At 45.5% G+C, this 14,921-nt stretch overlaps 1 protein-coding gene across 1 annotated transcript in view; it reads right to left on the bottom strand.

Moving 5' to 3' along the window:
• cracr2b (calcium release activated channel regulator 2B) overlaps positions 1–9,687 on the bottom strand; it is a 207,416-nt gene extending 197,729 nt beyond the window's left edge. The window contains exon 1 of the mRNA XM_070898566.1: positions 9,446–9,687. Coding sequence (XP_070754667.1) covers positions 9,446–9,643 — 198 coding nt within the window. The 5' untranslated portion in view covers positions 9,644–9,687. The remainder of the gene's footprint in view (positions 1–9,445) is intronic.
• Positions 9,688–14,921: the final 5,234 nt, after the last annotated feature.

Below are 14,921 nucleotides of genomic sequence, written 5' to 3' on the forward strand. Positions count from 1 at the left end.
GACCGCATGGATGAACTACAACAATTGTACATTCCTGTCTGGCATAAAAATAAAAAAGGGAAGGTGGCTCAACCGTGGCTATCAAGGGAAATCAGGGATAGTATTAAAGCCAAGGAAGTGGCATACAAATTGGCCAGAAATAGCAGCGAACCTGGGGACTGGGAGAAATTTAGAACTCAGCAGAGGAGGACAAAGGGTTTGATTAGGGCAGGGAAAATGGAGTATGAGAAGAAGCTTGCAGGGAACATTAAGACGGATTGCAAAAGTTTCTATAGATATGTAAAGAGAAAAAGGTTAGTAAAGACAAACGTAGGTCCCCTACAGTCAGAATCAGGGGAAGTCATAAAGGGGAACAAAGAAATGGCGGACCAATTGAACAAGTACTTTGGTTCGGTATTCACGAAGGAGGACACGAACAACCTTCCGGTTATAAAAGGGGTCGGGGGGTCTAGTAAGGAGGAGGAACTGAGGGAAATCCTTATTAGCCGGGAAATTGTGTTGGGGAAATTGATGGGAGTGAAGGCCGATAAATCCCCAGAGCCTGATGGACTGCATCCCAGAGTACTTAAGGAGGTGGCCTTGGAAATAGTGGATGCGTTGACAGTCATTTTCCAACATTCCATTGACTCTGGATCAGTTCCTATGGAGTGGAGGGTAGCCAATGTAACCCCACTTTTTAAAAAAGGAGGGAGAGAAAACAGGGAATTATAGACCGGTCAGCCTGACATCGGTAGTGGGTAAAATGATGGAATCAATTATTAAGGATGTCATAGCAGTGCATTTGGAAAGAGGTGACATGATAGGTCCAAGTCAGCATGGATTTGTGAAAGGGAAATCATGCTTGACAAATCTTCTGGAATTTTTTGAGGATGTTTCCAGTAGAGTGGATAAGGGAGAACTAGTTGATGTGGTATATTTGGACTTTCAGAAGGCGTTCGACAAGGTCCCACACAAGAGATTGATGTGCAAAGTTAGAGCACATGGGATTGGGGGTAGTGTACTGACATGGATTGAGAACTGGTTGTCAGACAGGAAGCAAAGAGTAGGAGTAAATGGGTACTTTTCAGAATGGCAGGCAGTGACTAGTGGGGTACCGCAAGGTTCTGTGCTGGGGCCCCAGCTGTTTACACTGTACATTAATGATTTAGATGAGGGGATTAAATGTAGTATATCCAAATTTGCGGATGACACTAAGTTGGGTGGCAGTGTGAGCTGCGAGGAGGATGCTGTGAGGCTGCAGAGCGACTTGGATAGGTTAGGTGAGTGGGCAAATGCATGGCAGATGAAGTATAATGTGGATAAATGTGAGGTTATCCACTTTGGTGGTAAAAACAGAGAGACAGACTATTATCTGAATGGTGACAGATTAGGAAAAGGGGAGGTGCAAAGAGACCTGGGTGTCATGGTACATCAGTCATTGAAGGTTGGCATGCAGGTGCAGCAGGCGGTTAAGAAAGCAAATGGCATGTTGGCCTTCATAGCAAGGGGATTTGAGTACAGGGGCAGGGAGGTGTTGCTACAGTTGTACAGGGCATTGGTGAGGCCACACCTGGAGTATTGTGTACAGTTTTGGTCTCCTAACCTGAGGAAGGACATTCTTGCTATTGAGGGAGTGCAGCGAAGGTTCACCAGACTGATTCCCGGGATGGTGGGACTGACCTATCAAGAAAGACTGGATCAACTGGGCTTGTATTACTGGAGTTCAGAAGAATGAGAGGGGACCTCATAGAAACGTTTAAAATTCTGACGGGGTTAGACAGGTTAGATGCAGGAAGAATGTTCCCAATGTTGGGGAAGTCCAGAACCAGAGGTCACAGTCTAAGGATAAGGGGTAAGCCATTTAGGACCGAGATGCGGAGGAACTTCTTCACCCAGAGAGTGGTGAACCTGTGGAATTCTCTACCACAGAAAGTTGTTGAGGCCAATTCACTAAATATATTCAAAAAGGAGTTAGATGAGGTCCTTACTACTAGGGGGATCAAGGGGTATGGCGAGAAAGCAGGAATGGGGTACTGAAGTTGAATGTTCAGCCATGAACTCATTGAATGGCGGTGCAGGCTAGAAGGGCCGAATGGCCTACTCCTGCACCTATTTTCTATGTTTCTATGTTCTATGTTTCTATTTATACTTCTAACTTTTTTTTTTAAATATAAAAAAGGGTCAATGGATCTGACTCTGCTCCAAACGAGAAGCAAGACATACAGATATAATCCAGTAACAGAATGGTATAAGGTTCAATTGTGACACTGGAACAAGGCAGCAAGTCAAATGCCAACATCGAAAGCAGTTTAAAAAAAAAATCAAATGAATTTGCAGAACATCTAAATGATGATTGAACCATCATCAAAAGGAGCACCAGATTAACACCCATCACTACAATTCCCAAGCCTTTCAAAAAAAATTAAAAGAACCTGCTAGATTAGTATTGAACAGTTAAGTTCTTTCTCAAATAAAAATAGAAAATGCTGGAAATGCTCACGAGGTCATTTAAAACAGAAATGAGGAATTTCTTCTCTCAGAGGGTCGTGAATCTTTGGCATTCTCTGCCCCAGAGAGCTGTGGAGGCTGGGTCACTGAATATATTTAAAGGTGGAGATAGATAGATTTTTGAATGATAGGGGAGTCAAGGGTTATGGGGAGCGGGCAGGGAAGTGGAGTTGAGGCCAGGATCAGATCAGCCATGATCTTATTGAATGGCGGAGCGGGCTTGAGGGGCCAAATAGCCTACTCCTGCTCCTATTTCTTATGTTCTTAAAACAGATTATCTGGTCGTTATCACATTGCTGTTTGTGGGAGCTTGCTGTGCACAAATGGGCTGCCGTGTTTCCCACATTACAACAGTGACTACATTCCAAAGAGTACTTCATTGACTGTAAAATGCTTTGAGACGTCCGGTGGTCGTGAAAGGTGCTTTATAAATGAAAGTCTTTTCTTTTTAGTCAAAACTCCTCGATCACCCTTCACTGGACGACTTTAGACCCACTCCTCAAGCTTCTGTTGCTGCTCCCAATGCTTTTACTTCTAGCCATCCGACAGTTGTTCCTTGGTGCAGTAATTGAACCTATGGATTTACCCTTCACCCTCCCCTGACACCCAGGTCTTCACTGCTTTTGATCCTCGGATTTCACTCCTACTGCTTCTTGTTCCTCTCCTGTCCCACCAAATCTGCTGTTGTGGATGGAAGGTCATTACACATCTCTGCTGGTCCCCAGGATCAACTTCAGCTGGCTCACGATTGACTCATCACTCCTCCTCGGCCCTCTGACTCCACTACACAACCTCCATCAGGGCATCAGCTGATACTCTTCCCCATGAGGGGTTCCTGAATCCACAACCATCCCTGGTTTATAGGTTCCCCAAACTGCCTACAAGTCAACTTTATCATATCCTCCTTTTCCTGTGTTTATGACCAGAATACATCTCTCCTAATCTCTTATCAAGTCAACGTAACCTAGATTTTTTCTTTGTCCATTGGTGTGTGCATTTTGGCTGCCATTCCCGACCTATTGCCTCCATTACCTTTTCTTTCCTCCCTCTCGGTTTCCTGTCGCCCCAGACATGCCTTTCGTTTCTCCATTCACGAGTACTGTAATCCCCCTGCAACCCCTACCCCAACCCATCATTACTCATTAGCCTTCCTACTCTCCTGGCACTGTCCCCGGCATGAAAGCCCCTTGACCAAACCCACAGCTACCTCTGTGCCCCTCCCGACATTCTCCAAAAGGGGTCATCGAGGCGCACGTTACTGCTTCCTTACAAACAGCAAAACCAACTACCTCAGCCTTCTCTCACCAACCTTGTGACAACTTACCCCACCAACCTCCTTATCATCCTGCTCATCCCTCCTTCCCTCCCACCGCTATCCTCTTGGACTCTGCCAGTAGACACCGCCCCTCGCTGCATTTCCCTACAGAATGTCCATTCACTCCCGAACAAGGCCCTAGCCATTCAGGATCTTATTGTGGATGATTGTATGGACATCATGGCATTCGGCTGCCTGGGCCCTAAGCTCTGGAACTCCCTCCCCAAACCTCTCTCCCTCTTTTTCCTCCTTCAAGACTCCTTAAAACCTACCTCTTTGACCAAGCTTTTGGTCATCTGCCGTAGTTTCTTCTTATGTGGCTCGGTATCAAATTTATTTGTTTTGTCTTATAACACTCCTGTGAAGCGCCTTGGGACATTTTACTATGGTAAAGGCACAATATAAATACAAGTTGTGTTGTTGTCGTTTGACTGAAACTGGCCTTACAGGTGGCAACATCTACACCTTCCATCTGCCCCATCAAAACCATTGCGGTGTCAGCATGGCATCTATCACCAAGTCACAACTTGATCTTTCCCCCTGCATCTCTGGCACCTCCTCCTCACCCTGTCCCACCCTTCTCACCTCTCCTTTAAAATCCACGTTATCTACCACCCACCCGCCTCTACCCACCATCACTTCCCTCCCTCCCTCAGTTTCTGCACCAAGTGGCTGCTTATCTACAGCCATTTAATTCTAACTCAGCTCCCCTTGCCTTTTCTGAATTCACTGCCCTTCCTATACTCCCTAAACCTCTCCCTCCATAGAAGCTCTCCTATCCATATTCACAACCAGTCTTGACCTTGCCACCTCCCATAGCCTCTCCCCTCCTACGGTCTCCATCGCTTATCTCCAGCCACTTCCCTGTATTACTCACTACCTATATCCCCCTACCCTTTTCCGCCCCTATAAAAGATCAACAAGCTATTTGACCATGGGAACCTGATACTATCTTCTTCTGACAAACAAACCAACAGGAGTTTTCCACTGGCATCACTGGATGACGATCAGGACACAGGAACACTGGATTATTTTACCCCTCTCTTTCTCCCTTTCAGAATACAAAAAAATAAATCCGTGGCCGTAAACTGTAAATCTTTATAAAAAATGAAATGAAACTGGAGCACTTTCTATAGCTCATCAGATAGTCAAGGGTTACTGGTCATTATAAACTAGTTGATATTCATCTTGATTGCATTATAATTTGCTCAGTAAGTTAATGCAGAAACATCTCCAGCTGTGTCAGTTCCTTTCAATGTGGTTTTAGCAGTTTCATAATCAAAAGATCTTTGAACACCTAGATCTTTTGATCTGTTTATAAATTAGTTTAATAATGAATGTAATGCAAGATGCTGGGATACATCTCAGCATGTTATCCAGTTAGGCTAAAATATTCTTGTTTGGAGTTAAGGTTTAAGAATATAGTAAAATAGCATTTGCAACTCTGCTTTAGTTCTAGGAGAACACAGGATTTTAATCTCCCAACATGCTGTGTTTCCTAATTCTTTACTAAAATGACACTCTCAAACTCATTGGATTTTTGCTCAACAACAACAACTTGTATTTATATAGTGCCTTTAACATAGTGAAACATCCTAAGGCACTTCACAGGAGTATTATGAGACATTAAAAAATTGACAATGGGGAGAAATTAGCGCAGATGACCATAAGCTTGATCAAAGAGGTAGCTTTTAAGGAGCGTCTTAAAGGAGGAAAGAGGTAGAGAAACAGAGAAGTTTAGGCAGGGAACTCCAGAGCTTAGGGCCTAGGCAACAGAAGGTACGGCCACCAATGGTTGAACGTTTATAATTAGGAATGCTCAAGAGGTCAGAATTAGAGGAGCACAGATATCTCGGGGGGGGGGGGGGTGTGGGGCTGGAGGAGATTACAGAGATCGGAGGTATGAGGCCATGGAAGGATTTGAAAACAAGGGTGAGAATTTTGCAATTGAGGCATTGCTTAACCGGGAGCCCATGTAGATCATTGAGCACAGGGGTGATGGGCGAACGGGACTTGGTGTGAGTTAGGACACGGGCAGCCGAGTTTTGGATCACCTCTAGTTTACATGGGGTAGAATGTGGGAGGCCAGCCAGGAGTGTGTTGGAATAGTCAAGTCTAGAGATAACAAAGGCATGGATGAGGGCTACAGTAGCAGATGAGCTGAGGCAAGGGCAGAGACGGGTTATGTTACGGTGGTGGAAATGTTGAGAATCGGGGCTTGAGGACACATGAACACTATAGAAGAATGAACTTGCATTTATATAGTGCCTTTCCTGTCCTCAGCACATCTCAAAGTGCTCCATAGCCAATGAATTTAGTTGGCACACAGCAAGATCCCATAAACAGCAAATAAGATGAATGACCAGTCAATCTGTTTCAGTGGTGTTGGTAGAGGGACGAATATTGGTCAGGACACTGGACTTTCCTGCTCTTCAAGAAAAGCACCCCTCCACCCGAGCAGGAAGACAGGGTCGTGATTTAACGCCTCATCCAAAATGCCTTGGAGGCGGTGCAACACCGGTTCACTAGATTGATTCCTGGGATGAGAGGGCTGTCTTATGAGGAGAGATTGTGTAGAATGGGCCTGTACTCTCTGGAGTTAAGAAGAATGAGAGGTGATCTCATTGAAACATACAAGATTCTGAAGGGGATTGACAGTAGATCCCTAGTGGAGTGTCTAGTACGGGGTGGGGGGGGGGGGGGGGGGGAAGGTGTGCCCAGTCTCAGGATAAGGGGCAAGACAGAAATGAGGAGAAATGTCTTCACTCAGAGGGTTGTGAATCTTTGGAATTCTCTGCCACAGAGGGCTGTGAATGTTGAGTTTCTGAATATATTCAAGGCTGAGCTATATAGATTTTTGGAGTCTAGTGGAATCAAGGGATATGGAGATCAGGTGGCAAAGTGGAGGTGAGGTTGAAGATCTGCTATGATCTTATTGAATGGTGGAGCAGGCTCGAGGGGCCATATGGCCTACTCCTGCTCCTGTTTCTTATGTTCTTATGTTCGTTCCAGCAATGCAGTGTTCCCTCAGTGCTGCACTGAAGTGGCAGCGTACTCACGACACCCAGACTCAATGTTGGAGACTGAACATCTCCTCAGCCAAACATACGACAGCACTGGTTGAAAGAGAAATCTCACTCAGGTAGTCAATGCAGCAACTGCTGTAACTCTGAGTACAGAACGTTTCCACTTTAGGTCAGTCACAACCACTTTTCTGCAGCATATATTTAATTTACCTCGCTCATCTTTGTTACCTGCACCTGTAGCTTTCTTGGTTAAAAAGTTTGACGTGTTTAAAAACCTGCAAAGTTCTTTTATCTTAAACAAAAATTTGAAAGGAGCATTGTTGGCAATCCAGAATTGCCCTGCACTACAATTTCAGCACAATGGGGGTAATTCTAACTTTGTGCAATAGTGTAAAACAGGCGATAGTGAGTTGACAGCCCATTTTACATCTCACAATTTTTATCTACGTTAAAGTCAATGTAAATGAAAATTGGGAGAGATGTCAAACAGGCGGCCAATAGTTTAAAACTAGCGATGGCCAATTGATTAAAATCAAAATTGCTCCCAAATCAGTCCAGTATACCCTGAATGAAGGAACTTGCATTTATAAAGCACCTTTCACAATCTCAGAACGTCAGAAAGCAGTATACTGCCAATTAAGTATTTTAATGTCTAATCACTATTGTAATAGAGGGAACAGAGTAGCCAATTTGCACACAGCAAGCTCCCACAAGCAGCAATGTGAAAATGATCTGCTTTTTTAGCTGCTAATTGAGGGATAAATATTGGCAAGGACACCAGGGAAAACTCACCTGCACTTCTGCAAAATAGTGCCATGGTTTTTTTTTATGTCCACCTTTGAGGGCAGACGGGGCCATGGTTTAGCATCTCATCTTAAAAACAGCACCTCGGGCAGTGCAACACTCTCTCAGTACATCATCATAGGCAGTCCCTCGGATTCGAGGAAGACTTGCTTCCACTCCTGAAATGAATTCTTTGGTGGTTGAACAGTCCAATACGAGAGCCACCAACTCGGTCACAGGTGAGACAGATAGTCGTTGAGGGAAGGGGTGGGTGGGACTGGTTCCGGGATAGGGTGAGTTGGAGAGTCACGAGGCATTCGTTAACCCCACAGGGGGAGTCTTTGAGGCGGTTGACCAGCTCATTTTTGACGGTGAAGTCGACTCCATGAAGGCGGCATTCTTCTTCTGGTTTTCCTTTCCAGTAAAAGGTGTAACCTCCACCTTGTTCCTTGAGCTGGCCTTCCCCTGCCCGCCGGGTCTCGCTTAGGGCGGCGATGTCGATGTCAAAGCGTCTAAGTTCCTGGGCAACTATGGTGGTGCGGCATTCCGGCCCGTCGCTGTTGGAGTTGTCCATGAGGGTCCTGACGTTCCAGTTCCCAAACTTCATGTTAATGAAGTGGAAGATGCCTGTGCGCGAGTTCTTTTAATGTGGGATGGCCGCTGCGCACCGGCAACCACACGGGCTTGACAGAGCTAGGTCTTGGTCCAGTGGCAAGGGGGTCAAGATGACTGGAGACCTGGCACTGCCGTATAAACCTAATTGCCTATGGCGAGATGTTGGCTGCAAGCTCGGCGCCGAGTAGTGCCCTTGATGGTAGGTGGCCCGAGGCTTGGTTGGGGGCAAGCATTAGGAGGGTCAGCTGTCCACTGGGATTCCGAGGGATGTTTTAAAAGTTTCTTCCAAAGTTTTCCAAAGTTATTTAAAAGTTTCTCAAGTTGATTAAAAGTTTAAAAGTAGATTAAAAGTTAATTAAAAGTTGATTAAAAGTCTAAAAGGTAAGTCAGTAATCTACAGTCCAGTCAGTATTCACCACTAACAACCTAGGGCAGGTACAGCCCGTCGTTGGGCCAGGCCGGCTGGCCGGCAGAAGGGACCTGGAGTGAGAGGCTGGATCAGACCGGCTGGCTGAAGGGACCTGGAATGCCTCGCTGGGTCAGGCCCTCCGGCCGAAGGGACCCGGAGTATGTCGCTGGGTCAGGCCCTCTGGCTGACTGAACATGGAGTATGAGGCTGGGTCAGACCAGCTCGCCGAAGGGACCTGGAATGCACCGTTGGGCTGGCCGAAGGGACCTGGAGTACGTCACTGGGTCAGCCCGCTGGCCGAAGGAACCTGGTGTGCATTGTTGGGCCAGGCCCTCTGGCCGAAGGGACCTGGAGCGTGTCGTTGGGCCAGTTACACCTCTTTCAACAACCCTGGATGGGGCAGGAACCTGGGCTGTGGGATGGGGTGGGAACTTGGGCTGCGGGATGGGGGTGTCTGCATTAATTTTGTGCTCAAACGTCTGGAGTGGGACTTGACCCCACAACCTTCTGACTCCAAGATGGAAATGCTACCAATTGATCCAAGGCTGACATCTGGGACATGCCGCGCAGAGACTTTTCAATATCGAGTGTTCCTTTACCTACCCGCAAACCCTGTTTAAGATTTCAGGAAGAAGAATTCACTATCATCCTGTCTTGTTCCTGTTAACACCTGGAACAGGATGCCGAACATTCACCCAGAAACTTGGCACTCACCATCATAAATAATAATTATTAAAAAATTCAAATCTTATTTCTTGACAAGAAAGCAGGTATGCAGTAGAAGAATGAGCGAGCATAATGAGCACATACCTGCATGTCCCGCTTAGTGATAAAGCCCTTCTCCTCTTTGTCACACAGCTGGAAGAGCTCGCGCGCCTTTTCCAGGGTCTCAAGGCGAGTGCCGTATCCATTGGGATTCGCTCTGGTGTCTCTGGTAGTCCCTCCGGCATCAGAGTCTGCTCCTCCCGTGAGCCGCACATCAGCCAGCGTCTCTCTCTTTCTGGACATTGTCTACTTGCTCCTCCAGCCCAGCTGAAAGCACGGAGCCAAGTGAGCACGCTACTGTGAGGGACAACAAAAAGGAGCTCATGTTTGCATCGTTTATTAAGCCTTCCGATATTAAGTAGCATCACTTAGCAACAGCCCAGTTATTGCTGTTTTGAAGGTTCTCCGAGTAGTTCAATTAATCAGTCTCTATTTTTGTGTCTAGTAGAGAAGAAATAAAAAGTAGAAGAAACAACGTGAATACAAGATTTTTTGATAGCAAGCAGAGCAGAGTTAGGGAGCTAGCAGTCTATATTCTATACCAAGGCAAGCCACACATTCAGGGAGCTGGCAATCAAAGAACAAAGGAACAGGAGTAGGCCATTTAGCCCCTCAAGCCTGTTCCGCCATTCAATTCGATCATGGCTCATTTGTATCTTAACTTCATCTACGTACCTCAGTTCTGTGACCTTAAATAACCTTGCCGAACAAAAACCTAGCAATCTCAGTTTTGACATTTTCAATTGGCCCCAACCTCAACTCTCTGGGGGAGTGTGTGCGAGATATCCATTACCCTTTGTGTGAAGAAATTATTCCTTAACAGCCTAGCTCTAATTTTAAGGTTAGGCCTTAAAGAGAGAGGAAGAAATGTGAATACAGGATTTTTTTTAAAAAGGGACAGGCAGAGTGGAGATTGGGAACTAGCAATCTATATTCTATACCAAGGGCAAGCCACACAGTGCATGCAGAAAGGGTCGATGGAACACCCAAGAAAGCATTTGGGTGTACTTGATGTTTGTTCACCTGCAATGTTCACAGTTCACTTTTGACATGAGTGAAGTTTAGTTGCTTAGCCAATGTAAAAATGACTTTGACATTGCTAGACAATGCATTTGCTGATGTTTTATAATGGGACGAGGGTCTCCCACTTTAAACCATAAAATAGCTGAAGGATGAATCCAATCGGCAGCGGTCCCCTTTGTGGTGCTGTAAATGGTGGCAGTGCGGTCATATTGCTTTGCCAGTGCATTCACTCACCAATTTTAAAGATTCAAAAAGCATACAATAGTTCACAATATAGAATGTTAGCTGTGTACCACAGTGTCCTGGACTTTTTAAGTGTCAGACTCAAACATCAAATCTAAACATCGGGTCTAATAAACAGTCAGTCAGTCAGTCACCAACATGGAGAAACAGGTCTCTCGGTGGCTCAGTGTTTAGAAAATAAGGGCCCAATTTTCCACATGATTTGCGCCTGATTTTTTAGGAGCAACTGGTGGAGAACGGACTATCTTCGAAATCGCAATTCTCCACATTTTCTTTTCTGCAGTTCTAGTCAGTTAGAACAGTTTCACTTTGGAACAGAATTTTTTCTTCAAAAGGGGGCGTGTCCAGCCACTGACGCCTGATTTCAAAGTTTCCACAGTGAAAACGTACTCCAAACTAACTTAGAATAGAGCAAGTGAAGATTTTTGTAGAACTGAAAAAACCTTGTCTACACATTAAAAAATCAGCCGCAGGTTACAAATTAGGCGTCCAGAACGAGATGGGGGGGGGAAGGGAAGTCATTAAATTCTATAATAAATCCTTATTTAAACTTATACAAATAAATCCAACCTGAATAAAAATTTATAAGCAAAGAAAAGTTTAAATAAACCATCTTCCTACCTGTGTGAAAGTGCTTCAGCCAGGGAGAATGCTGCAGGAAGCCTCACAAGTTGAGGCAGCCATTCGTTCGACGGCAGGGGGAGGGGGGGGGGGGGTGGAGAGGAGGAAGCCATTCCCGAAGGCGGGCAGGGGGGGGGGGGGTGGGGGAAGGGAGGGAGTGCGGGCCCGACCAACCGGAGCGGGGGGGGGGGGGGGTGGTGGAGGAAGCCGTTCCAGATGGCAGGCGGGAGGGAGTGCAGGCCCGACCGACCGAACGCAGCGGGGGGGGGGGGGGGGGGAGAAGGAAGCCGTTCCCGACGGCGGGCGGGGGGGGGGGGGGGGGGGGGGGGGAAGGAGACAGTGAGAAGGCTGCAGAAAGCCTCAGAAGTTGAGCAGCCATTCCCGACAGCAGGGGGGGGGGGGGGGCGGGAGGCCGTCGGGAAACGGCTGCCTCAACTTCTGAGGCTTCCTGCACCTTCTCACTGCTGCAAGAAGCCTCAGTGCTGATCATGGAAGGGCAATGTGCTTTTATTTAAAAATGTTCAAAAATTAAACAGCTACAAAGAACTATCAAAAATGGCCGAGTGCCAATGTTTCCTTCACACAGCGCGTGCGCGAACGCTCCAACGTGCACGCGCAGGGTTGCCGGCAGGAAAAAAACTAATTTAAATGGTACCCGCCCCCTCCCACTTACAAAATCGGCGCGAGTGGTAGGCTCCGCCCCCCTGGGCGCCGCGCCAAGCAGACATGGAGCTGCAGGGCGCTCCAGAATCGCACGTTTTTTTTCCGGCGCGAAAAACAGGTGCCCAGCTCGGAGGGGCGCCCGTTTTTTATCGTGTGGAAACTTGGGCCCTAAAAGTTGTGCTTAAATTAGGAAGTTGATGCATCAAGTGATTGATAAAAAATCTACCAATCGGCAAACCTTTGTGCCAGAGGCCATTAAAATCATTCAATAACTCAAATCTAAAACAAAAGCCATTGAACAAAGTCATGCATGGACACACGTTTCATACAAAGTGAAATGCTTATCTGCCTGAAATTCAACAGTGGGGTGAATATTGTGTGTGCTACACATTAACTAAGATTCATAATGGGGTTTTGTTCTTCACAAAAAGGAACCTTTAGCTTTGTCTCTCCTACATATCATAAAAGTTTTTTTTTAAATAAACAGAACTGAACTACTTTGGGGGGAAAACCAGGTCAGAATGACCATCAAAAATCATAAAGTTATAAAGTAATAAATTTTTATTATTTGTCCTTGATAGGTTGACGCTCACTGACAAGGCCACATTTATTGCCCATTTCTCGTTGCCCTGAGAAGCTGGTGGTGAATATATAATTTATAACCATCTCTATCATACCTGCTGCCAATTCTCTCTTTCTAAACCAAATACATGGGAATTGGAGGTAGGATTTTTTATGCCATTCATGGCACTGATCATAAGTCACCTCACAACCTTCTCGCTCATGAGCTACTTAGACAGCCCACTCAAGATATAAATCCTCTACATACTCTTTTGCAAATATTAAGCCTAGCTGTGTTGAATAACATGGAGAATTTTACTTTTTAAATTCTGGTGCAATCATATTAGTGCAGTCCTTGAACATTGCAAACATGCCAAGGAAGTCTCTAAACAACAATTGATTTTTCAGCAAAAAGCTACAGATGACAAGGCACAGATATATATATTTGTTACTATTTTCTCCTCCAGCCCTAAAACCTTGTGATATCTGCGTTTTTCCAACTCTGGCCTCTTGAGCATCCCCAATTTTAAATCGCTCCCCCATTAATTTATTTGTTCACGGGATGTGGGTGTCGCTGGCAAGGCCGGCATTTATTGCCCATCCCTAATTGCCCTCGAGAAGGTGGTGATGAGCTGTCTACTGGAACCGCTGCAGTCCGTGTGGTGAAGATACTCCCACCAGTGCTGACTTTGTTGTAGTGGTTTGGTACAACTGAGTGGCTTGCTAGGCCATTTCAGAGGGCAGTTAAGAGTCAACCATATTACTGTGGGTCTGGAGTCACACATGGGCCAGACCGGGTAAGGACAGCAGATTTCCTTCCCTAAAAAGGACATTGCCAACAGTGCCTTCAGCTGCCATGGTTCTAAGCTCAGGAATTCCCTCCCTAAACCTACCTGCCTCTCTTTCCTCCTTTAAGACGCTCCTTGAATTTAACTCTTTGACCAATATCTCTGTTTTGGATCGGTGTCAAATTTTGTTTTGAAAGCGCTCCTGTGAAGCGCTATGGGATATTTTACTACTTTCTGTTAGTTATTCCTAGAATGTGGGTGACACTGGCAAGGCAGTACTTATTAACAATGCCTTCTGGGCCGCTAGGGATGAAGAGTCAACCACCTCGTGTGGGACTGGACTAGTGTCACATGTAGGCCAACTTCCTTCCTTCCATGGCATTAATAATGAACCAATTGGGTTTTCACAACAATCGGTATGGTCATTTTTGCCAGCTCACAAATTTGCCAGATTATTAAAATTCAATTTCACAACTTGTCATGGTGGTCCATGAACTCTGACCTTTGAGTTGCTTGCCCAGTACCATAACCACTCGACCACCATATCACAAGAAGTTCAATCCTTGTCACACAAATCTTCTATATTCAAGGGAAAACAAACCAGGTTAAAGCAACCTGTCCTCATAATTTAACCATCTAAGCCCTAGCATCATTAGGGAACGGGAGCATGGTGGTAATATTACTGGACTAGTAATCCGGAGGCCTAGACTAATAATCTGGAGACGCTAGTTCAAATCCATCATGGCAGCTGAGGATTTGAAATTCAGTTAATTAAATAAATCTAGAATAAAAAGCTAGTACCAGTAATGGTGACCATGAAACTACTGGAGTGTCGTAAAAACCATCTGGTTCACTAGTGTCCTTTAAGGTAGAAAATCTGCCGTCTTTACCCGGTCTGGGCCTGTGACTCCAGATCCACAGCAATGTGGTTGACTCTAAACTGCCCTCTGAAATGGCCTAGCAAGCTACTCAAGGGCAATTAGGAATGGGTAATAAATGCTGTCATTGCCAGCGACCCCTATATCTGCGACCTCCTCCAGCCTTGCATCACCCCTGTGTCCTCATGTCTTCTGACTATGACAGAGGACTGGCATGTTCATGCCAAGTATTGGGGTAGAACTTTAAGCCAGCTTTGGAACTAAACCATCCTTTTGGAACTCCTCTTAAATTCTTTTACTTCGTCTGCCTTGAAAATCCAACATTTCAACTAAGCTTTTGGCCACTGACATTGTAAAGTATCCAGGGATGTTTTCACCTTCACTACTCTATCTGGGAGCTCATTCTCCAGGTGGAGCACTCTGTATGAAGAAGACCTTCCTAATTTCAGTTCTAAATTTGCCTTTTACTAGTTTTCATATGTTTCTACCCAGTTCTAATCATTCCCGGGCAAATCTAGAGCAGGATATAATAGGTTAATCTTCACATGTAATTGTGAGTCTCCTAAAAATGATCTTCAGCTTAAAACTACCATTTGAATATCAATCGTCTGCTCAGCTTTTGTAAACAGCCAATTCTCAGAACAAATTTGCATTTAATTTCACTTCGATAAACTGTTTGCCCTCAGATCTAAACATGTCTGTACTTTCACAAATATTCCAGCATTTCAGCAACAGCTTGAAGCC

This window comes from Pristiophorus japonicus, chromosome 14 (genome assembly GCF_044704955.1).
Source record: "Pristiophorus japonicus isolate sPriJap1 chromosome 14, sPriJap1.hap1, whole genome shotgun sequence".
Taxonomy (NCBI): Eukaryota; Metazoa; Chordata; class Chondrichthyes; family Pristiophoridae; genus Pristiophorus; species Pristiophorus japonicus.